Genomic DNA, 24,856 nt, shown 5'->3' on the forward strand with positions numbered 1-24,856 from the left:
TGCCTATTTCTTTTCAGATGCACTTTTGCAAAGCATGTAAACGTTTTAATCGAACTATTATATTAATCTGACTATCCACAATAATCGCATTACTGTGTGTGTCTAACCGTACTGATTCACTTACGAATCTTTGGCTCCCCTCGGTGGCAAAATAATGCCACATCTCGGTGGTGTGACGAGGGTTTACTGTTTTACAATAGTTACTTTGTGAAGATGTCACTACCGACGGTAGTCTTCCAGTCGGTGACAGATTTTCATGTAAATATTCTAAAATCCACATTAATAAAATATGCACATTCTCCCACAGAGATGTGTTTGTCAAATTAACTTGTTGCGGATAAAAGTCTATGTGATGACAGTGCACATAAAAATAACTTTTGGTTTTAAATTCCAATGTACCATATAAAAAGACAAGTTAAATGGGTTTCCATTGCATTTTCAACTCTTGATGGTTTTGTCACAAAAAATGGTCCGTTATATAGCGAATGTGCATACTCTGGTATTGGCAGGTGTGCTCTAGCCAACAGCTCGCTGGTATACATGAGCAAATATTTAAATTTGTCAAATGGCAGCCAAGTATCAATCAGGTCACCAGAATAAGTTCACTGATATTTATTGGAAAAGAGCATCAAGCTCATCACCTTGCACTTTCACCATCCTGAGAAGTTTATTGTATTTATTTAATCGGTTTTCACTTCATAAAGATAGCACTTACAGTTGACCGGGGCAGCTCTAGCAGTGCAGAAATTTGACCAACTGACTTGTTGGAAAGGTGGCGTCCTATGACCGTGCCAGATTGAATGTCACTAAGATCTTCAGTAAGGCCATTCTACTGCCAATATTTGTCTATGGAGATTGTATGGCTGTGTGCTCCATTTTATACACCTGTCAGCAACGGGTGTGGCTGAAATAGCCAAATCCACTAATTTGAAGGTGTCATCACATACTTTTGTGTATATAATGTATATAACTTTCATTCAAATGTCCTTCCCAAGTTGGACAATAAAGTACTAATCTGTTGTCTCACTCTTCTTCAATGTCTGTGCGAAGTATCTGGATATTGGCGGGAACTGAAACAGGCTGTCATACACGTAGATGCAGAGCATCCCAAACATGCTCAATGGGTGACATGTCTGGTGAGTACGCAGGCCATGGAAGAACATGTTCAGCTTCCAGGAATAGTGTACAGATCCTTGCAACATGGGGCCGAGCATTGTCATGCTGAAACATGAGGTAATGGCGACGGATGAATGGCACGATAATGGGCCTCAGGATCTCATCACGGTATCTCTGTGCATTCAAATTGCCATTGATAAAATGTAATTGCGTTCATTGTCTGTAGCTTATACCTGCCCATACCATAACCCCACCACCACCATAGGGCTCTCTGCTCACAATGCTGACATCAGCAAACTGCTCGCCCACATGATGCCATACATGTTGTCGGTCTGCGGTAGTGAGGCCGGTTGGACGTACTGCCAAATTCTAAAGTGACGCTGAAGGCAACTTATTCAATTCTCTGGCAACCGCGCTAGTGGACAGCATGACCTGTGGCATTGTGTTGTGACAAACTGCATATTTTAGTGGCCTTTTTTTGTTGTCCTCAGCACAAGGTGCATCTGTGTAATGATCATGCTGTTCAATCAGCTTCTTGATATGCCATACCTGTCAGGTGGATGGATAATCACTGCAAAGGAGAAATGCTCACTAACAGGGATGTAACCAAATGTGTGCATAAAATTTGAGCGAAATTAGCTTTTTGTGCGTATGGAACATTTCTTGGATCTTTAATTTCAGCTCACAAAGCATGTGTTTATTTGTTTCATTGTGAACAGTAGGGCAAAGGGGCTGCCATAGGACAGCCACAGAATTGGCCACTTCTAATTGCCCAGGAAGCTTTCAGTCAGTGGTCTCACCCTCAAAAAGAAAGAGAGCATCAGATGAGTCTGCCAGTTTCCTTACCTCTATGGTCACCTGTAAGAGGAGCAGGGAGTCCAGCCCTTCAAGAAGCCCAGGCTGCTGCCAGCTAGAGGGCAACTCTCTGAAGAGAAATAGGAAGTATGAGGACAGTGGCATTTCCAATGTGTATTTTCGATCTCTTGGAAGAGGACCTGGGATGGGAATTAGCCAGTGGCTCGTCTAAACTCTGGTCGACTAAACAACTAAAAACTGTATTTGTTTTGTTTGTTGTTACAGTTATGTTTTGTGTTGTTCCAACTACAACCAACCATGGCCCACATATGGTGGAATTGTTTAAGTATTATTAAATTACTTGGTGAAATTGGAAATAAAAATATGTTATTTCCATGATCTGCATGTCCTTGTTTCTTCAAATTTGAGATGGGATTTGACTATTGCTACATAAAAATTACAAAGTTATTCAAGAACAGCATTCTCTCAGTTTACTATACAACAAATAATTCAAATATAGAAACATTTATTTTACAATTTCAGCAAAAAATATTACACAATTCCAGTTTAGTTGTACACAGTGTTTTAAAACACCTAAATACACTTTTACAGTCATTATGTCAGTAGAAAAAAATATTGGATATTCATGATACAAAATGTACACTTCCCTACAAATAAAAATTGCATACACATGTACATAGCATTGTGTGAATGACCAACAATGGTCTTAAACATTACAAACTTTTATTTAAAAAAAGTAGTATTGTCTTCACATTTTACCTCAATATTTAATTCCAACACAAGATCATGAAAAAATTGCACTGTATAAAATGTCGCTTAAACCCACAATTACATTTTTTTTTACGACTTCCAACCCAAGTTATAAATCATAACATAATCAAAATAAAATGCTCTTTACATGTGCAATGGACAGGGTCAATGTACTGCAAATATCCTTCTTCTAAACAGCCTACTAAGTATTCAATAAACTGCCATGGATTTGGGGGAGTCTTACCACCTTTGCAAGATGATCATTCGTCAACAGGTACAACAACCCTGTTTACTCCCTCAAGACACAAACATAGCATTACTACATAAACACCAATGCTTTAAAGTAAACATGTTTCGATCGATCCATTCTGGCATTGCAGTCCTGGACTGACTGGTGGAGCATTTTAGGAGAACATAGATCAATGTATCACAAGAGAAAAAGCATAAATAAAAATGGGGGTTTTAAAGTTTCCCTCAATGGACATGGTCTCATTTCTTCTCCCCGCAGTGACGGTTTGATTGAATTCCAGCCTTAGTTCAATTATAGTAATTTAAACCATGTGAAGTTATTTTGCTACTTCACTAATAATATTAGTGTAAAAGAGAAGGGACAATTCAACTAGCACAGATATAATCATCAACTAGCAAAGATATAATACTTATGTTAGCATAATTGTGAAATCTATTTAGCTGGAATAGCCAGACATTCTATATTTTGGATTGCAAGGAGAACACGCAAAACTCAAAGACAGGGATAAAAAAACCAAATAACAAACAAAAAAACTTGTTCAATGTCCTCAAAAAAGTATTAACTTAGATTTGTCAATTTTGAACAGCTTTGGCTTTCCATACACACTGCTTACTTGCCTGGGTAAAACTATGAACATTTATAGAAAGTGAAACCAAGGAATGTAAGCAATTTTGCATTCCCCAGCCAGTCCTACATTCCAGTTTAATAAGAAGGGACATATACAACATTATTACACGATTTTGCAATAAAGACCCTTCATAAGTAAAGTTGAACAAAGCCATATCGTGCAGCATCTCTTACCAATGTGCCACGTAGATTTTCTCTTATAGAACTTCTCCAAATTGTCTCCACAATGCATGGAAGAAACACTTTTAGTTGAAACTGCTGACCAACAGTTAAAATCTACAACACATACTAGTGTACTGGATTTATATCGATTTCCGAAAATGTAAGGAAGATGGTTAGATTAAGGAAGGGTGTGATTTTTGCGTCAAACATATTACATACTCTACTTTGAAATTATTCCTGAGGAGAAGAGGGAACCAAAACTTAACTACACAGCAGGCAATGTAAGCAGTCTTTCTGAACAACATCCAAGTCAAAACTTTTGCATTAAACTAAGACAAAACACTTACAGAAAATATGAAACGCTGAGAAAGTAATAACGCGACAAAACCTAAACAAAGGAAATCAATAGTAATGAATGCTTGCACGTCCAACTGGGTTTTGATGATAACAACATGGCATGATGGGTGACATGTCACAAACATAGAGGGTCTTTGCAGGGAAGCTGTTCACTTTTAAAGGCAGGAGAACACATAGTTGTTTGCTAGTCTCTTCAACTATTCACTATCATTACATATACATAAGTGTTGCAGAAACCCATCCATGGTTAAGAGCCAGTGTCACCTCAGATGGCCTGCCTCTCCACTATCTCAGTCAGTCTGAGACAGTGGAGAAGATGGAGGACTGAAATAGGGCACCAGGCCATGCCAAGTCAGACCAGGCTGTATACTTTTTCTCTCATCCAGCAAGGCACTAAGATTGTCATTCAAGTTTATCATTGCAAGTGCTTAATGCATTTAAAACACCTATAATACCCATCACCAACCCCTCCCCCTGTGCAAACCAGTCTAGAGACACTCCTTATGAGTTTGGGAAGCCACCAAAGTCTCTCTACTGTCTCGGTGCTGCTGACCTCAGTATGTTTTTCTGCCACACGGTTGAGTGTTTTCGTAATGAGGTCGTTCCAGAGACTGCCTGGGATTATCCCAGAGGGATAATAGTTAGAGCCCTTACAGTTCCCTCTCTTGACATATCACCTGGAAGAGATCCCTCATTGGCATCAAATCACAGCTCTTCAAATAGACAAAGTGCTGCTACTATAGTATTATTCATTCAGATCCAAAAATGTACTTCTTAAAAGATGGGGGGCTTTTCTTTCCCCTCTACATTTGGACAGTTTGCCCAACTCCACTTTTGATCAACGCAATAAAGAGGAAACCAAGAATGAGAAACTGCTAGCCAAGTGAGCACAGCAAGAAAACAAAAACAAGAATCAACACGGTGCTTCGTAGAGAGTGGTTGTTTCTGGCTGGCTTTACCCAAGTGTCAGTCTGGGTTTGGTTCAGCGAGAGTCTCAGGGGGGCTGTCAGAGCAGTGGCTCCAAATCAGGAGAATGGAAAAAGTGACTGAGTAAGAGGCGCACTCACGCAGGGTGATGGAGATGGACATATGGGCAGAGACACCTGGGAGATGCATGGAGAAGCAGAGCGGAGCGTGAATAAGTAAGTGAGACGGCAAACCTCAGAATGGCCGTGCCAGACCTAATCCCCTTGACGCAGGAAGTCCCCGCCACCACAGAGAGCGAGCCTCTCAGGCGCCATACTTTCTCCATCTCCCAATAACTGATGTGTCTAGACTGGCTTGCCAATGCTAACCCCCCCCTTTTCCCCCAGACCCTTTTAGAGAAACAACAGCCCACTTCTGTCTTAGTAAAACAACACAGTCCCTGGGTGAGTGGTATTCAGGTTCAGTGCTGACCCCTACTGGTCTCAGTTGTTACTGCTGTTGAATGTCTCCAGCACTGTGGTGTTGGTTTTCTCAAACACCCACTGCTGACTGGGGACACTGGGGTCACACATGTTCATAAACACCTTTCTCTCTGTGGGGTTGCTGTCGATACAGCTGTTACTGATGTGGTGGTATAAACTTTTATCCTACAGAGATGAAGGGAGAGAAAAGAGGTGAGCGAGATTGCAATTATTATTTAATTAGTGCATCTAACTGAAAATATTTTCCAAATTAGGTACTTTTAAAAACACATATTTATTAGCCTGCATGGAAAACTAGGAGTCATTTGTTTCTAACAGGATACACCAAACTTAAAAGGTGAAAGTCTAGGAGTCTAGAAAACTGCCTTATCAATGAGTAGCAGCTGTGTCATTTCATCAAAAGGAGAAGGAAATACAAAGGATCAAAAATACATCTTGAAGCTTGCTCAGCTCGAGCAAAAAAGTGCACCATAAGCAACTCACAAACTTGCCTTTTCATACTTGGAAAAAGATTGTGTGTGTGGGTGTGAGAAAGAGAGACCTTACCTTCCTGTAGCGCCACAGCTGGTTGCCCTTCATGCCGTGGCAGTCATACAGGGTGACGGGGCTGTTGTGGGAGATGGCATCAAAGCACACCTTCTTAGTGTGCATGGGGTCCCCCACGCGGATGTCCTCCCTCCAGCCAAACGTGAACACCTGGAGGGGGCAGAGACAACCTGGATCAGAACACCTCAGGAGTGGGGCCCCCACTTCCAGCTCGCCTCTTGGAGCCAGTGTCACTCCTGATCCTGGAGTCCACAGGGCAGCATTTTTTCTAGCCCAGTACTAACACCTGATTTAACTCATCAAGTCTTTGAGATGTGTTAGTAGTAAGCTGGAACAAAAGCCTGCACACCTTGTGAGTCTTCAGAACTAGGGTTGAAGAGAACTGACCTGGGAGTTCCAACATCGGTCACCGCCACGGGACGTTCACTCATAGGGAACAAAATAGTTGTTTGGAAGAGGCTCCTCTGCTGTAACATTCAAAAAGCCCCGGCTTGGACTGTAGCCAGAAAGAGCTCTTTGATTTGCACTGATGCAGTTTGTCTTCCCAGCATTGAATACAAATTGCAACCATGACAGAGATTAAACTACAACAGCCTTTTAAATTACTGTAATTAAACTGTCAAAGCACAGAGCCAGAGCAGGCAACTTAGAAAACAAAGAGAAAATATGGCCATCCATCAACATTCGGTTATGAGCTCTTCTAAAAATTATTTGGGATGACAAGGGGGAAAAAAATGGGACTACATTTGAACAGAAGAGATAATGAAGGTGTGTGTGTGTGTGTGTGCGTGTGTGTGTGTGCGTGTGTGTGTGTGCGTGTGTGTGTGTGCGTGTGTGTCTGAGTGAGAGAGAGTGTGTGCACCAGTGAGTGTGTGTGGGGGTTGGTTCTTCTAACCTTGTGGGGACCTAAAATGTACAAAAGTCCCCACAAGGATAGTAAAATTAGGAACATTCGCCTCCGTGGGGACATTTCCCATGTCTCTGTGAGGACGATGGCTAATTTAAGAATAGGGGTTAGGTTTAGAGATAGAATTAGGGTTAAGTTTAGGGTTACTGAAATACATTTTATGTCCCCACGAGAACAGAAAAACATAACGTGTGTGTGTGTCAGTAGTACTTATGAAGGCAGAAAGCGGTCTGTACACAGTACAAAATTAAGGTTTAGTGTATGCAAAACTAGAGAAAACTAGCACGTTACAGCAGACAGATGTCTGTATTTAGTTGTGTGTACTAAGCTCCTCACCTGTCCATGGCTCCACCCAGCCTCGCCCCGCCCCTTAAGACATGTCTCCAGGCGGATGGGCGACCCAGACGAAAAGTGTTTATTCTCCATGCACATGCCACTGCCTACGTTGCGCAACTAGAACACACAGAAGCAGACAAACCAGTTAACAGAGAAAGACAAATGTCATCATTCCATACTCGTCAGTGTATTAACCACTGACTAGAGCTCTGTCTGGATCTCTCAGCACTATTTGTCAGTTCTCCTCTTTAGTGAAAAAGTGTGATGAGTAATGAAGATGACATGTGGCAGGAGCTTGGCCTTTTGACAGCTGATGTGATGAAGTGACACCGGGCTGTCACAGGCCAGACACGGTCTCTCTTTCTCTTCTAACTTTCTCTCTCTCCTACTTACTTTCTCTCCATCTACTGTCTCGCTTGTGCTTATCTCAATCTTCTAACTTTTTCTCTTTCTAGCCTTGTCTCTCTCTCTAAAGAAACTAGTAAATGAATTTGTACCTCTCCCCAGGCGGCAGCAGGGGGCTCCACAGGTGGGTAGTGCTTGGGCAGGTCCCAGGCCACCTCTGTCATGAACCACTTGAAGCTCTTACAGTTGAGGCTGCTCCTCAAGTCCTTCTGCACAGTCATGTCTCCTGCTGACAGGTGCCTGTACTCTGGCCTTCGCTGGTAGATATATTCAGCATACTCATCCATCCACACCTCTGCCACTCGCTTTAGGTTCTGTATAGGGACCAAGGGGGAAGAGAAAGGGTTAAAAGAGTGTTGCTCCACAATGACTGTAGGAGAGGGATGGATGGATGCATGGTGCAAGTCTTCTGGGGTCTTGTTGACTACTAGATGGCTGAACAATAATATACTGAACAAAAATATAAGCGCAACACGCAACAATTTCAACGAGTTACAGTTCATATGAGGAAATCATTCAATTCTATGGATTTCACATGACTGGACAGGGGTGCAGCCATGGGTGGGCATAGGCCAACCAATCAGAATGAGTTGTTCCCCACAAAAAGGCTTTGTTACAGACAGAAATACTCCTCAATTTCATCAGCTGTTAGGGTGGCTGGTCTCAGACAATCCAGCAGGTGAAGAAGCCAGATGTGGAGGTCCTGGGCTGGCGTGGTTACACATGGTTTGCCATTGTGAGGCTGTGTGGAAGTATTTCCAAATTCTCTAAAATGACATTGGAGGCTTATGGTAGAGAAATTCATATTCAATTCTCTGGCAACAGCTCTGGTGGACATTCCTGCAGTCGCCATTCCAATTGCACGCTCCTACAAAACATGAGACATCTGTTGCATTGTGTTGTGTGATAAAACGGACCATTTTAGAGAGGCCTTCTATTGTCCCCATGCTGTTTATTCAGGTTCTTGGTATGCCACACCTGTCAGGTGGATGGATTACCATGGCAAAGGAGAAATGTTCACTAACACAACATTTTAGGGAATAAAGCTTTTTGTACTTAGGAAAAATTTCTGGGATCTTTTATTTTATAACATGGGACCCACACTTTACATGTTCCGTTTCACACTATTGTTCAGTATAATAGCTCATTTATTTTAGTCAAATACAGGTTGAGGAGGGTTTAGGGGATGTGCCTGTGGTGTAGAGTTGGGCGATGTGGAAGAAAATACATCTTGCGATAAATTGCCTGAATTGATGAGATAAATAGAATGATAAGTTTCTAGCATTAATGTGCACCACAGTTTAAAATGATTCTTTAAACTACTACTACTAGTTTGATGGTTGTAGCTATCAATTGTCCCATTAACAAATCACCAATATTAGCAAACTTATTTCATTTCAAAACTTCACATTTCTCTAGTATAGGCCACTGAACATAATCAGAAAAACGTGTGAGACAAGTGATAGGCGTCGATCATTTTTGGTTTATTGTCCCAACTACTGTGGGGTGGTGCGGATGGCGGTGTCTAGGAGAGGCAGCTGCAGTCAAGTTTTGGGGGAGCAAAACAAAAAAGAAGTGGCGCCGCAGGCCAGCAATTAATGTCTCTGTGACTCTGAATTACACCCTTTTCTCTGAGCTCACTTCAAAAAGGAACAAAAGGAAATCAGAATGATGCTAAAACACAAAGCTGTGCTTAATAGGCACTTTCTATTTTAGGTACAATATTCACCCCACGATCATTCACAGATTTCATTCTTTCGGCATCATGTTATGGAAAATCAATCAATATGAATGTACATTATGCATGTATTTGAACTATTGCATTGGCGGCCATTTCTAACTGGAGGCCTTTTGTGCTTATGCTTATGTCTTTGTTGCTGCGTCTCCTTTCTGAAGAAATACATGAACAATTGACCCGACTCCTCAGTCATTAACATTCCTCACTCAGACAGAACAGGCCTTCCTCATCTGAGAGACTATTCCCCCTTGGTGGGGGAACAAAACACAAAAATGAACCCCAAAAAAATAGGCCAATAGTTTTCAATTACACATTCGACCAAGCCAATGGTGTGGGCAAGGATCAGCATACATAATGGATCGTTTCAGCTGCATTCCAAAGGTTTCAAAAGAATGTCGAAATGCACTATATATACACAAAGGTATGTGGACACCCCTTCCAATTAGTGTATTTGGCCATTTCGCCACACTCGTTGCTGACAGGTGTATAAAATCGAGCACACAGCCATGCAATCGCCATAGACAAACATTAATGCGATTCGACTTCCACTGAAGAGCTCAGTGACTTTCAATGTCATAGGACGCTACCTTTCCAACAAGTCAGTTGGTCAAATGTCTTCCCTGCTAGAGCTGCCCCGGTCAACTGTAAGTGCTGTTATTGTGAAGTGGAAACGTCAAGGAGCAACAATGGCTCAGACGCAAAGTGGTGGGCCACACAATTGCACAGAATGGGATCGCCGAGTGCTGAAGTGCGTAAAAATCACGCGTCTTCGGTTGCAACACTCACTACCGAGATCCAAACTGCCTCTGCAAGCAACGTCAGCACAAGAACTGTTCGTTCGGAGCTGCATGAAATGGGCTTCCATTTCCGAGCAGCTGCACCACAAGCCTAAGATCACCATGTGCAATGCCAAGCGTCGGCTGGAGTGGTGTATAGCTCGCTGCCATTGGACTCTGGAGCAGTGGAAATGCATTCTCTGGAGTGATGAGTCACGCTTCAGTATCTGGCAATCCAACGAAAGAATCTGGGTTTGGCGGATGCCAGGAGAACGCTACCTGCCCGAATGCATAGTGCCAACTGTAAAGTTTGGTGGATGAGGAATAATGGTCTGGGGCTGTTTTTCATGGTTTGGGCTAGGCCCCTTAGTTCCAGTGAAGGGAAATCATATCGCTACAGCATACAATGACATTCTGGATGATTCTGTGCTTCCAACTTTGTGGCAACAGTTTGGGGGAGGCCCTTTCCTGTTTCACCATGACAATTCCCTCGTGCACAAAGTGAGGTCCATACAGAAATTGTATTTCGAGATTGGTGTGGAAAAACTTCACTGGCCTGCACAGAGCCTTGACCTCAAACCCATTGGATCGCCGACTGCGAGCCAGATCTAATCGCCCAACATCCGTGTCCAACTTCACGAATGCTATTGTGGCTGAATGGAAGCAAGTCTCAGCAGCAATGTTCCAAAGTCTAGTGAAAAGCCTTCCCAGAAGAGCAATAGTAATAGGAGCAAAGAGGACCAACTCCATATTAATGCCTATGATTTTTTTAATGAGACATTCGACGAGCAGGTGTCGACATACACTACGTGACCACAAGAAAAACAAAAGCATAGAACTTATTTTCAAATCTAAAGATTCCGTACCTGTTTAATAACCTCTTTGGGCTAGGGGGCAGTATTTTGACGAACGGATGAAAAGCGTGTCCAAAGTAACTGCCTGTTACTCAGGCCCAGAAGCTAGGATATGCATATAATTGGTAGACTTGGATAGAAAACACTAACGTTTCTAAAAAACTGTTAAAATAATGTCTGTGAGTATAACAGAACTGATATGGCAGGCAAACCCAGAGGATACACCATCAAAAAAACAAAATTCAGCTTACCACTGTTTCCAATGGCTGAATTTCCAATCCAGTCAAAATCCTCCCAGATTGCAGTTCCTAGGGCTTCCACTAGATGTCAACAGTCTTTAGAAAGCGTTTCAGGCTTGTTTTTAGAAAAATGAACTAGAATTTGAAGTTTTTCTAAGTGGCTCCCATTTTGGCTGAAGTGTTTTCATACACGTGGATGAGAGCGCATTCTTTGTGGTTTATCTCCAGTAAAGACAATAACGATTCTCAGTCTTAAATGTTATTGTTTATTTACGTATTAGGGTACCTGAGGTTTGATTATAAACGTTGTTTGACTTGGAGAAGTTTATTGGTAACATTTGGGATTCATTTTGTAAACATTTTGAAGGAGTGAAACCGGAGTATTTGGAGATATAAAGAAGGACTTTACCGAACAAAAGGACCATTTGTGATATAGCCGGGACCTTTTGGAGTGTCAACATAGGATCTTCAAAGGTAAGGCATTTATTATATTGCTATTTCCGACTTTCGTGGTGCACCTGCCTGGTTGAAAAATGTTTTTCATGCTTTTGCATGCGGGGCGCTGTCCTCAGATAACCGCATGGTGTGCTTTCGCCGTAAAGCTTTTTTGAAATCTGACACAGCGGCTGGATTAACAAGAAGTTAAGCTTTATTTTGAAGTATGACACTTGTATTTTCATGAATGTTAAATATTTCTGTAATTTGAATTTTGCGCACTGCAATGTCACCGGATGTTGTCAAGGTGGGTCGCTAGAGGAACGCCTGTGCCAGAAAGGTGAAAGTGTCTTTACAGCGTATTCCTCATCAAGGTCAGTTATCTAGCTTTGTGTAATTTGGGGACAAAACCAATAGGGGGCCGTATCACAAGGACAAAGAAACCTTGGAAGAAAAGCAGGGGGGAAAAAACAAAGGCATTTGTTAAGTCTCTTTTTTCTGAACGCTTACGTTGTTAAAACACAGCGCCAGGCGAGGCAGGTGCATTAGGTTAAATCAATTCACCACCAGATAGAAAAGAGGAGTTTCTCACTCGTTCATTCCCACTTGCGGGCCTGACTGTGGAACACAATCAACATTCACTTCAAACACTCCACAGCATTTCTGATGGGTGTGACGAGAGTGGGTGGGTTTGTGGCTGCAATATAAAGGTGTCCAACTATTGCAGAGAAACTCAGCAGAGATGAATGCGCTCTTCACTAGACGCTTTAGACAACAAATTCAGCAACATATGTTCCACATTCTGTGGCATTTTTATCTTTGTAGATTCCTTATGAAGAGGAGAAGCGAGAGGAAAAGGTGGGTCTAGGAACCAGTCCAACACTCACTCTGGCCAGGCTGACCCCGCCGGGGACCTTGTAGGGAACATACTTCCTGTAGATGTGACCCACCCTGGAGCATGGGATGTCCTCCATACGCCCACCACACATCCACACCTGAGGGGGAAGAGAAAGAGAGAGCAAGCGAGTGAGGAGAGGGTAGAAAGAGAGAGGCGCTTAACACAGACAGCTGTGTGGGGATCATGGCATCACTGCTGTGCTAGTTTGTGTGTCTCCTGTGTCTGCCCTTGGTGTGTAGCTGTGAACAGTGTGAGGACATGAGGCTGACAGGTACTAGGCAAGCAGGGAGGGAGAAAAGAGAGAGTGGCTCCAGAGGGAGGGATTGAAGGGAAGATAGATAAAGGTAGCAGGGAGGGAGGGAGGCAGGAGGTACGATTAGCTATACAGTGAAATCACCACCATACTGACAAGAGAGTGAGACTATTACAAATGCCGCCTGGGGTTCTTTGGACCAACACATCAATTAGGACATATTTAGAGCAGTCCTGGCTAAGACTGAAGTAAAACCTGACAAGTCTGAAAATGTAAGAGATATGTACAGTAAAACTATAAGACTACATGATGCCGAACTTAGGACTGAAATGTCACAGTCTCAGGAGGTAGTCACCTGGAATGCAATTAAATTAACAGGTGTGCCTTCTAAAAGGTAATTTGTGGAATTTCTTTCCTCTTAATGCATTTGAGAAAATCAGTTGTGTTGTGACATGGAAGGTCGGGGGGTGGGAGGGATACAGAAGATGGCTCTATTTGGCCGGATGGCAGAGTGAAGGAAAAGTAGCCAACAATTGCTCAGCATGTGGGAACTCATTCAATGTTGTTGGAAAATCATTCCAGGTGAAGCTGGTTGAGAGTATGCCAAGAGCATGCAAAGCTGTCAAGGCAAAATATATTTTGATTTGTTCCACACTTTTTTGGTTACTACATGATCCATATGGTGTTATTTCATAGTTTTGATGTCTTCACTATTATTCTACAATGTAGAAAATTGTAAAAAAAAAAAAAACCTTGAATGAGTAGGTATTCTAAAACTTTTGACCAGTAGTGTACGACTGGGAAAAATCCACTTGAACGCCCCTCCAACTGGTAATTACTCAGATTTTCCTACATGTTGACCTCTAACGTCACTTACTAAGGACATGCCCTTGATAATAGCATTTTCAGCAGTAAAATGTAACAAAACATTATTTATAGAAAGCAATCGATTAAAATGTTGTTTTTTTATCACTCATTTGTTTATAAGCATGATTACTGTACTTTTAGTTTCTCAACAAGTTCAAAGCATGTGAACACATCCAACTGGTATTTACAACTGGTAATTACCACCTTCCCACTTGGTTATGAACGCAGCATAAGATTCATCGATAGATGGGCTTCTGCCTTATGAATGTTTAATAGCGGCTGGGGCTGGCAAGCCTTGGCGTTCTCGGAGGCCAACCGAGCATGAAATATACTTCAACAACTTGTGTTGCCAGGCTGTAGAGGCATGGAAGGAGGCACACACACACACAATGTGCAAAGCTGTCATCAAGGCAACGTTTGGCTACTTTGAAGAATCTCAAATATAAAATAGATTTTGATTTGTTTGGTTACTACATGATTCCATAAATAGAAACAAACCGTGAAGTGTGCGCTACCGCTATCAGAGCGGGCGAGAAGGCCTACGCTCCAGACTTTTGGAAACTCAATCCGCACTCCAGTCAAATTGGGCACACTCCGCTCCTCTCACATAGTCTGGTCTGTACTCACAAAGCTAACTGTTTTTGTGCTTGCTAGTTAAGCTAGCAGTTCTAAGATGCTAGCAGTTTCTTCCTGCCGATAAAAACAGATGATTGCCATAATGTTTTTGAGTCATTACTGAATAATTTCATGTAACAAATCAAACATTAACCCTTGTTAACAATGCATGGTAACCTCGCCAACATTTCATTTTAGACACGGCGTCTATTTGAATCGGGCACTTATTTGCTGAAATGTGTGCCACTGCCCAGCTATTAAAAAGGGACAGGAGGCTATTTGAGACTGCGGTTAATTTAAGTTTTAGGGTATTTGTGTTCGTATAGTAAGCAAGGTTTGAAGTGATTATGTTTTATTCAAATGTTACATCTGTTTGGGCTTCTTGAGGTCAATTTGCAGTCTACAAATGATTTGTAATTATGCTTCGGCCCTCTGACCATCGGCTGAATCTAGTTGATGATCCCTGCAGTCGGGGAATACAACATTTCTGACCCTACAACAGAAGTTAGGGGTAACTTCATCTAACTCCTATCACTTCAGCATCCAAGGCAGGGTCACTTTGCCTGACCTTTGAACCCTGTGCCCTCCCTGACCACCACACTCCACTGGCATGTTATGTCTTCTCTAAAAACATATATAATTTAATGAGAAAGTGGGATCAAAAGTTCTTGCAGAGTGCATTCTGTGGATTAGTGTGCAGCGCTGCTAATCCTTCCCCCTCTTGACGACCTCTAAAACCACTGTGGTACGGAGCAGGGTGGGCAGTCTACAATAGAGAACCTACAACACACTACAGCCAATGACAGTTACCAAAGCAGCACTCCATAACCTTTTTCTCTCTCCCCACAGTGGGGCCTAACATATGCATTTGTCAACTGAGGGGTGGGTTTTTGGCAAATGTAAAGTGCTATTTAGAGTTTATTAATGTTTGTGGTTACATTTACATTAAGATAATACTTATAGCTAGGGGAGACAACATATCATAATCGTCGCAGGTACATTTTCCCCCAACAAAGTGTTTATCAGCAAAATCAGTGCAAGTCGGCCAGGACAAATGCATGTCTTTTCATTGGCTATATTACCAAAGTATCATCTGACAGCAACAAAGAGAATATTCTCTTGTCTCTGCCATGGTATTATTATCCTTTTATATCAGTTTCTGTCTGCATTCCAACAGTGGAGTCACAGCATTACATCGGTAAAAGGCTACAGAATGATCTGAGTGAATTCTGGGCCGCTTTTAACATTTTGGTCTCCGTCCTATTCCCAGACCAGGCTTGGGATCTGTCAAGAGACTAGATGGCGAATCAACCTTTCATTTGACGAGAGGAAGGATGAGAGGATGGGTTGAGCTGCACCCTCTCCAAACTTTACCCAGGGTTTCATGTTTTAATGCAGTATTTTGGCCAAGCAGAGGAGGGCCACTGACTTTCGGCAGACTTTACTTAGACTGGCAGTACCACTGAGCTGAATATAAGTGAGTCTGCAAGAGCCTTGCTTTAAAACCACTATTAAATTGTTTTGATGAGCTTTCCAAAACACTTTAGCTCCAAAGGGGAAGAGGAGGGCTGCGGATTAGAGACAATGGAGAGACTAGAGCTTTGCATGTGTATGAGTCCACATAATAAATGGCTATCCTATGGAATAATTCATAGTAGAGAGGCAGAACTCGAAAGCATAATCTAACATGGTTTCTGAGTATAATGGATGTAGGAACTCTCGGCTAAGCAGAGCAGATTTGGACCATGAGGTGAAATCTAAATACCAACTTCCACCATTGCCTTAGAGCTCGTTAGTTAATGGGCTTCTGATAAAACTAGGCAGCGGGGGCTTCAGCTTGTTGGTGGTGAGATTTGGTGTACTTCAACCCTGGTCCTGGAGAACTACGGGATGTGCAAGCATTTGTTCCAGCCCAGCACTGACCTACTTGACTCAACTAGGCATCTTACCCATTTGCCATTTAGCAGACACTCTTATCCAGAGCAACTTACAGAAGTGAGTGCATACATTTTTGTACTTGTAGGTTTGAGTCTCACCGGGGACAACCCTGGACTTGCAAGGGCATGCTTTACCAACTGAGCCACGCGGGACCAACTTATGATGAAGTGTTACAGTTGTACTAGGGTTGTAACAAAAGCCTGCACACCCTGTGCATCTCCAGGACAAAAAAAAGAAAAGAACACAGCTGAAAGCCAATAAGGTAATCTTCCCAAAAACAACAAAACCATCTTAATGTCCAGTGTCATTGTGGCGTTTTACCTTGAAAGAGATCTCGTACTGCTCTCCTCCCCAGATCTCCAGTCCTGTGTCATATCCTCCCAACTCCCAGAACCACTTTCTGTCCACGGCGAAGAGTCCACCAGCCATCACAGGAGACCTCAAGGACAAGAGGGGGGGGTATAAAACGCCAATACCGGTCACACTCATACCCCAACATGATGACACTGTCCTTTAAATCAAATCACTGGTTTCAGACCAGCCAAGAGGACAGGAAGATATACAAATCAAAAGTGTGTAAATCAGTGAGGAAAGGTGGCGGCAATGGCAGGCCCGCGGTTTACAGTCGTCTTTATAGACTGTGTCAGACGAAGGCTTTATAACGCAACTAGACTCAATTTGAGAGTTATGTGCACCAGGCTCAGCTTTTCCCGGGGGTTCTCTGAACAACACAGAAACAATTAAACCATCAACCACGGCTGAACCTGACTGGCATAATGTGTGTCATACTCAATGCATAACGGGAAACAATGACACTCCAGCTCCACTGTAGGATCGCTTCCCTCTAGTGGCTTTGAATGAAAATCAGGGCCTAAGTCTTGCTGTGAACCCCAAGGATGTACACAGAGTGTACAAACCAGACTGACCAGGTGAATCCTGGTGAAAGCTATGATCCCTTATTGATGTCGCAATCCACTTCAAATCAGTGTAGATGAAGGGGGGGAGACAGGTTAAAGAAGGATTTTGAAGCCTCGAGACAAGTGTGACTAAATAAAATTAATCAAAATTACGAGCCCAGTTGGTTTAGCCACAGAAAAAAAACAGCAACCTTCCTGCTACCAATGATTGGCTGAGATAATGAGTGGGCTGGACATGCCGAGAGATGAGTTCGGATTGGTCTGCCATATATTAGCATGCTTCTGTTTATTTGAGCTGGTTAGTATGTGTAGGTAATCCTGTCTAACGGGGCTTTTTCAAAAATATGTTGTTTAGTAGAATTGCATAAGTGTTGGTCTCCACCTTCTGGAGGACCGAGTTTTGAAATCAGTGGAATGAGAGTATGATAGGTAAGGAGAAAACACCGGTCTCCGGATTACATTCTTCAAACTGGGCAACCATGGCATCCGTGACAGAGAGAAGAGTTCAACCATGATGTATACGGGTAAGATAGTCTAGCTAGCTACATTTTCAAATATTACGCATTTATAATTTTGACAAAGTCATTTACATTTCATGTTAAAGTGTACTGTTAGCTAGCGAGCTAAAGTTAGCTGGCTGGCTTGCTAGCTAACGTTACGTGTATGAGCTTATTATTCGTTTCTCAGACATTTGCTTGGCTAGTTATAGTCTAATGTTAGCTAGCTAACATTGAACCTGGTTGATTAACTACCTGCCGATTCATGCAGGGTAGTAACGTCATGAGTTGGGATTATAGTTCATTGTTTAGCTAGTGGGCTACATGTCTTAACAAAAAGACTCCACTATGCAAGTAACCATTTCGTGTGCATTTGTAAATACAGTCTGGCCGTCTACTCTGATTTCAAAGCACTCTCGTCTGAGTGTGCCAGAGCGCAGAACAACTGAAGAATGTACGAACGCTCAAAACTCGTTGAATATGGCCGGTGTCAGTAAACGCCAGCAAAAAAGTATAATTAAATGGTTGCCAGCGGCACAGTTACAGCCACCAACACTCCGGATAACATGAAAACTGCCTAACCAGCTCTGCTAAGGTGAGTAAAATGGTCAGAGTGGGGAGTTCGCTCATTTGTGTCTGGAAGTAGCTAGCAAGCTAGTCAATGTTAGCTTGGGTGCTTGATTGCCGTTGTGTCAGAACGTTCAGTTCAACCCTTAAAGAGATGGGTTGGGCTAAAGCTTAATAAGAGGGTGTGAACAATGCTGAATGGATGTAGACAAAGAGCTCTCCAGTTGGTACCAAGCCGTTTCTTAAAAGTGAGTTAACAAGTTTATTAACTTTCAAAGCAGAATTACTTTCCCATTGTTCCTTAAATGCTGTGCATGATATACCATTTTGTAGCTCTGTTTGCTTCCATCCAACGTAAAAAAAAACACAATTTCAAATTTTGATACATAAGACTGAAACGAGGCGGTTGGTTACAATTGAGACATGGATTATGTATGTGTGCCATTCAGAGAGTGAAACAAAAGGTTTAAGTGCCTTTGAACGGGGTATGGTAGTAGGTGCCAGGCGCAATGGTTTGAGTGTATCAAGAACTGCAATGTTGCCAAGTTTTTCACGCTCAACAGTTTCCCCATGTGTGTCAAGAATTGTCCACCACCCAAAGGACATCCAGTTAACGGCAGGCCAGTGGTCGAAAATGGGTAATTGATGAGAGGACAAAGGAGGCTGACACAAATTGTGTAGAGCAACAGACGGGCTACTGTCCATGCCCCGACGGATAGAGGCTGTTCTGAGTGCAAAAGGGGGTGCTGCTCAGTATTAGGAAGGTGTTCTTAATGTTTTGTACACTCAGTGTACATAGTCAGGTCAAAATGTGTGTGTGTGTCAGAGATACACATTTGGCTAAGTATTAATTATGTGTGTATCCATTTGGGGCGAAAAGGGTAGTCATTTGCACCTCCGTCACTCTCTGGACATTCAAACTCATCTGACGGGTTCTAATAAGTCAGAGTTGCAGACAGGTAATGATGAATGTAGTGTTTATCGACGGCCCGTAAAGGAAAACAGGATTTGAGGGGACACACTGGATAGGTGTCCCTGAATGGAAGGGCTGTCAGAGGGAGACAATTAAACAGGCAACAAGGTGTCCAAATGAGACACACTACTGTCTCCAACTCACATTACAGGCCCTCCTAACAGAACAGGTCCTGGCAACACACACACTTCCCGCATGAACGCCATGGGCTGTCATGGATACCAGTGGTCCCCTCCATCTCTGAATTGGAGGCAGAGATGAACCCTCACTGGATTGATATTGGAGGGGGGAGAAAAGTTTGACATTTCACTGACTCATGAGAGAGAGCCGGACAGGGAGGAAGACAGGCAGGCACACATCTGGGTCCTCCGTTAGGATGATCAATCAAGGAAACAGGGCAGAAAGTGGGAGGCTGGAAGCTCAGAGCATTCCGGGGCTTCCCAAGCATTAGGAAAAATCCTGAAGTAGCTAGAACGGTAACAGCCAAGTTCAGTTTTTTTTAATCATCCAAGGGCAAATGGTTCTGTTTTGGAGCATTCAAAAAGGGAGAAGTCTTTGTCAGTCAACAACCGTGAACCTGCAGGCTGCACCGCACAGATAAGGAAGGAAGGTAACCGTGGAGACAGTGATGTTTTATGTAAAGCACTTATCAAAATAGGTCTGCTCGTCCGACGTTACTCCCTCACTGGTGCCATGTCGTTCCTATTCCACCCCTCCCGCCATCCCTCAGATTTTCATCATGCTATCCTGTATCACTGTAAGAATTAGAATCCCATTTAATCGACCATGAATATTCAGAGTCACAATTTAGTTGATATTCCCAATTTCTGTCTATTGACCTCCAAGGGAGAGCTCACAGAAGCGTGGACCCCAGGGAAGCCTCATCTTGCAATGAAAGAGGGGAGCATATTGTCTAACAGGCCAGTAGCCATGGAGTTCTTCACACCAGCAAGGACTTGACTTTTATCCCCCCCATGTGCTGATTTGCTGGGCCCTGATGTGTTGTCTGGTCCAGTAATACTCACTCAAAGGGTTCGCTAGAGTCCTCTTTTGACAGCTCAGAGGGGATGGGGATGCGTTTGTAGTACATCTCCCAGTCAAACGCTCCTCGCATGGCGTCACCGGCCTGTGTCTCGTAACCAAAGTTGTCATGGTCGATCACGTCGATCATCGGACAGACAATGGACTTCCTGTTTGTGGCGATACGGTCTGAGAGAGCGAGAGAGGAAGAGGTACATGGCCAAAGTCAAACAAACATCAGGGTTACCCTGAAATGTCCCCCCTTTGGACAAGGTAATGGGCACATTGTACAGATCAGTAATTATATTCTAGTATATTCATCTACAACAGAATGACCAGAAAGCAACTCCATAGCAAAGCTCAGTGTGTTCTAACAGAATGACTCACCAAGCAGCGGGGGCAGCCAGTTGATGTTGGCTTCACAGTGCGAGTCGAGGAAAGTGATGACCTCTCCCGTGGCGGCTGCCGCCCCCAGCAGACGTGTCCTGATGAGCCCCTCTCTCTTCTTGGTGCGCAAGATCCTCACCTTGGGCATCCGCACCATGTACTCCTCCAGAGACGCCTTAAGGTGCTCTACAGGGAGAGAGACGAGTTACAACACACATAGAACATGCATGCAGACACACATATTCACACTGCATCGCTTTATTAAGGACTCCAGGAGCCCTGGAGGACACATCCATCCACGCAAAAGGACAAACACACATATGAAAACAGATTTTTTTTTTCAGGTGCTTTGTGGACAAGGAGAGATTAACATGCGCCTGGAGAGTGGTTAATGAGGAACGGTGTGCATAAAGACTAGGCCAAAGAAGACCTTGCACATGTGCTCCTAAGTTGAAAAATGTAGGAGCATATTACAGAAATGTAGGAGTAAACTGAAAAATATTCTAGGTATTAATCCATTACAGTCTAAGCCGGGGGAGGGGGTTCTACAACGGCTCATTTTGCTATTTGATTATTGAATTTTAATAATCCTTGAAGTATCAAAATAAAATAAATCATTTTTTTGATGAAACATTTATTTTGGCTTTACTGCTATTAGGCCATAGAAACGCATTAAATAACAGATTCACAAAATGGACCAACAGATAGTCTCCTGAAAAAATCTAAAGGAAGTGTGTTCTTAAGTGTGTGTCCTATTATCTTAGTGATAAAAAAGATCAGGAAATAGATATGTAGATATCTATAGATCTAGATCTATCTATATAGATATATCTACATCTATATCCATATCCACATACACAGTGGCAAGAAAAAGTGTGTTCTTAAGTGTGTGTCCTATTATCTTAGTGATAAAAAAGATCAGGAAATAGATGTAGATATCTATAGATCTATATCTATCTATATAGATATATCTACATCTATATCCATATCCACATACACAGTGGCAAGAAAAAGTAAAGGTGAACCCTTTGGAATTACCTGGATTTCTGCATAAATTGGTCATCAAATTTTATCTGATATGTTTCTTGTCTATATTGAATACATAATTTAAAGATTCACAGTGTTGGTTGGAAAACGTATGTGAACCCCTAGTCTAATGATAGTCTAATGACAAAAGCTCAATGGAGTCAGGAGTCAGCTAACCTGGAGTCTAATCATCAATGAGACGAGATTGGAGATGTTGGTTAGAGCTGCACTCACATTATTTGAGTTTGCTATTCACAAGAACCATGCCTCGAACAAAAGATCTCAGAAGACCTGAGATTATAAATTGTATATTTGCATAAAGCTGGAAAGGGATACAAAAGGATCTCTAAAAGCCTTGATGTTCATCAGTCCACGGTAAGATAAATAGTCTATAAATGGAGAAAGTTCAGCACTGTTGCTACTCTCCCTAGGAGTGGCCGTCCTGCAAAGATGACTGCAAGAACACAGCACAGAATGCTCAATGAGGTTAAGAAGAATCCTAGAGTGTCAGCTAAAAATTTACAGAAATCTCTGGAACATGCAACATCTCTGTTGACAAGTCTACATCAAAACTAAACAAGAATGGTGTTCATGGGAGGACACCACGGAAGTAGCCACTTCTGTCCAAAAAAACCCATTGCTGCACTTCTGAAGTTTGCAAAAGTGCACCTGGATATTCCATAGCACTACTGGCAAAAGATTCTGTGGACAGATGAAACTACAGTTGAGTTGTTTGGAAGGAACACACTGTGTGGAGAAAAAAAAGGGACAGCACACCAACATCAAAACCTCATCCCAACTGTAAAGTCTGGTGGAGGTAGCATCATGGTTTGGGGCTGCTTTGCTGCCTCAGGACCTGGACAGCTTGCCATCATCGACAGAAAAATGAATTCCCAAGTTTATCAATACATTTTGCAAAATAATGTTAGGCTATCTGCCTGCAAATTGAAGCTCAACAGGACAACGACCCAAAACACATAAGAAGGCATTCTGTTGTTGATTTACAACAGAAGAAAATATACCTTCTGGAGTGGCCCAGAAAAGAGCCAAGATGGCGTAGCAGTCAGATGTCTTTGTCCTGTCCCTTGTATATATCGTTTAACATATTTTCTTTGCATATCTTTTAAAATATTTTGCTAAACCTCAACATCTAAATACTCACCTGCAACCCGCCTCACCCAATCTTTAATATTTTGCTAAACCTCAACATCTAAATACTCTCATGCAACCCGCCTCACCCATGTAGCGTGGATCTGCTTTTTCCCCCTAAAGTATCTATATTTACTTTGGATCTGGAATCCCTCAACTGAAGCTAGCCAGCTAACTACCAGCTATCAGTCAGCAAACCATTGCGAGCGGTCATCAGCTAATCTTCAGCTTGAATAGCTCTTGCCAGTTCGAACAACGTGACTCTAACCAGAGCATAACGGACCTATTATTTTTATCCCCGGATTTCCACCACAAACTGAACATTTTCATCTGGATCTTCACAACTAGCGGATGACTTCTCCTGGCTAGCATTTTCATCCACTTTGCTTGAAGCTAGCCCGGCCAGAGCTCCTGTGCTACCACCGAAGCATACTCCTGGGCTACAATATCCGGACCCCTTCTACAACCGGTACGGGGCATGGAACCACGCAGATCCCCTACGACTGGAATACCGACATAATCTGCCCAAGGACTCCAAAAGGCCCCTCAGGTGCGACGCCCGCTGAAGGCCCATTATGCTAACCAGCTAGGCCTGCTAGCTACCTAGAGCTACTTGGAACCCTACTAATTCCACGACCGGTCTATCGACGTCACCGCATGAAGAGACTTAACCCCATCGTGACGTCCCCCAAAGGCTAACTTTCTAGCCCCTGCTATCTGCTTGCTTGCTAACCTGGCCTGCTAACTGCTAGCCTGCCCCAGTCTACTAACGGCTAGCTTGTTTAGTCCCGGCCTACTAACTGTTAGCTTGTTAGCACAGGCCTGCTAACTGTCTGAATCGCCGTGTCCACAGCCAGCCCAACCACTCACTGGACCCATATTTATTTTCAATCTCTTTTCAATTTTTTATTTGATTATACCTTCCGGTAACCTGCCTCACCCAATGTGATACGGAATCGCTATTATTTTTAATTGTATAATACATTCAAGAAGCTAACCAGTTAATTAGCTACAAGCTGCTTAGTCATTGTTAGCCACTGCTAGTGGCTTTTACCTTCTGCACAGCAAGCCCTGTTTTTAGCCTGGATAATACTCGCCAGTCTACCAGTATCGAACTCTCACCACAACAACGCCAGATTCCTACCATAATACCTGGACCACTACTTCTGATCTTCACAGCTAGCTTGCACCCAGTACCGAAGCTATCCCTGAGGCCCACCTCCTGGCCTACTTAGCTGTTCACCCGAACCCTACTCATACACGGCTAGAGCCCAATACTCCACCGTTTTTTCTAATGACTGCCTTGCCTGGTTCACCAACTACTTTGCAGACAGAGTTCAGTGTGTCAAATCAAGGACATGTTGTCCGGTCCTCTGGCAGTTTCTATGAGGGTACCACAGGGTACAATTCTCGGGCCGACTCTTTTCTCTGTATATATTAATAATGCGGGCGATTCCCTGATCCACCTCTACGCAGACGACACCATTCTGTATACTTCTGGCCCTTCCTTGGACACTAACCTCCAAACGAGCTTCAATGCCATACAACACTCCTTCCGTGGCCTCCAACTACTCTTAAACGCTAGTAAAACCAAATGCATGCTTTTCAACCGTTCGCTGCTGGCACCCGCACGCCCGACTAGCATCACCACCCTGGATGGTTCCGACCTAGAATATGTGGACATCTATAAGTACCTAGGTGTCTGGCTAGACTGCAAACTCTCCTTCCAGACTCATATCAAACATCTCCAATCCAAAATCAAATCTAGAGTCTGCTTTCTATTTCGCAACAAAGCCTCCTTCACTCACGCCGCAAAACTTACCCTAGTAAAACTGACTATCCTACCGATCGTCGACTTCGGCGATGTCATCTACAAAATAGCTTCCAATACTCTACTCAGGAAACTGGATGCAGTTTATTACAATGCCATCCGTTTTGTTACTAAAGCATCTTATACCACCCACCACTGCGACCTGTATGCTCTAGTCGGCTGGCCCTTGCTACATGTTCGTCGCCAGACCCACTG

The 24,856-nt window shown here is 43.0% G+C and overlaps 1 protein-coding gene across 2 annotated transcripts in view; it reads right to left on the bottom strand.

The window, feature by feature from the left end:
* Positions 1–2,420: 2,420 nt before the first annotated feature.
* LOC135548621 (polypeptide N-acetylgalactosaminyltransferase 10-like) overlaps positions 2,421–24,856 on the bottom strand; it is a 136,845-nt gene continuing 114,409 nt past the window's right edge. Inside the window, exons 5-12 of one of the 2 annotated variants that reach the window (XM_064978419.1) lie at positions 20,656–20,841; positions 20,274–20,457; positions 16,616–16,733; positions 12,611–12,718; positions 7,774–7,995; positions 7,277–7,393; positions 6,034–6,183; positions 2,421–5,652 (exon numbers count right to left, since the gene is read on the bottom strand). In XM_064978419.1, coding sequence (XP_064834491.1) covers positions 5,488–5,652; positions 6,034–6,183; positions 7,277–7,393; positions 7,774–7,995; positions 12,611–12,718; positions 16,616–16,733; positions 20,274–20,457; positions 20,656–20,841 — 1,250 coding nt within the window. In that variant the 3' untranslated portion in view covers positions 2,421–5,487. The remainder of the gene's footprint in view (positions 5,653–6,033; positions 6,184–7,276; positions 7,394–7,773; positions 7,996–12,610; positions 12,719–16,615; positions 16,734–20,273; positions 20,458–20,655; positions 20,842–24,856) is intronic. The other variant, XM_064978420.1, reaches the window with a different exon arrangement.

This window comes from Oncorhynchus masou, chromosome 11, assembly GCF_036934945.1.
Source record: "Oncorhynchus masou masou isolate Uvic2021 chromosome 11, UVic_Omas_1.1, whole genome shotgun sequence".
In the NCBI taxonomy this organism is placed as follows: Eukaryota; Metazoa; Chordata; class Actinopteri; order Salmoniformes; family Salmonidae; genus Oncorhynchus; species Oncorhynchus masou.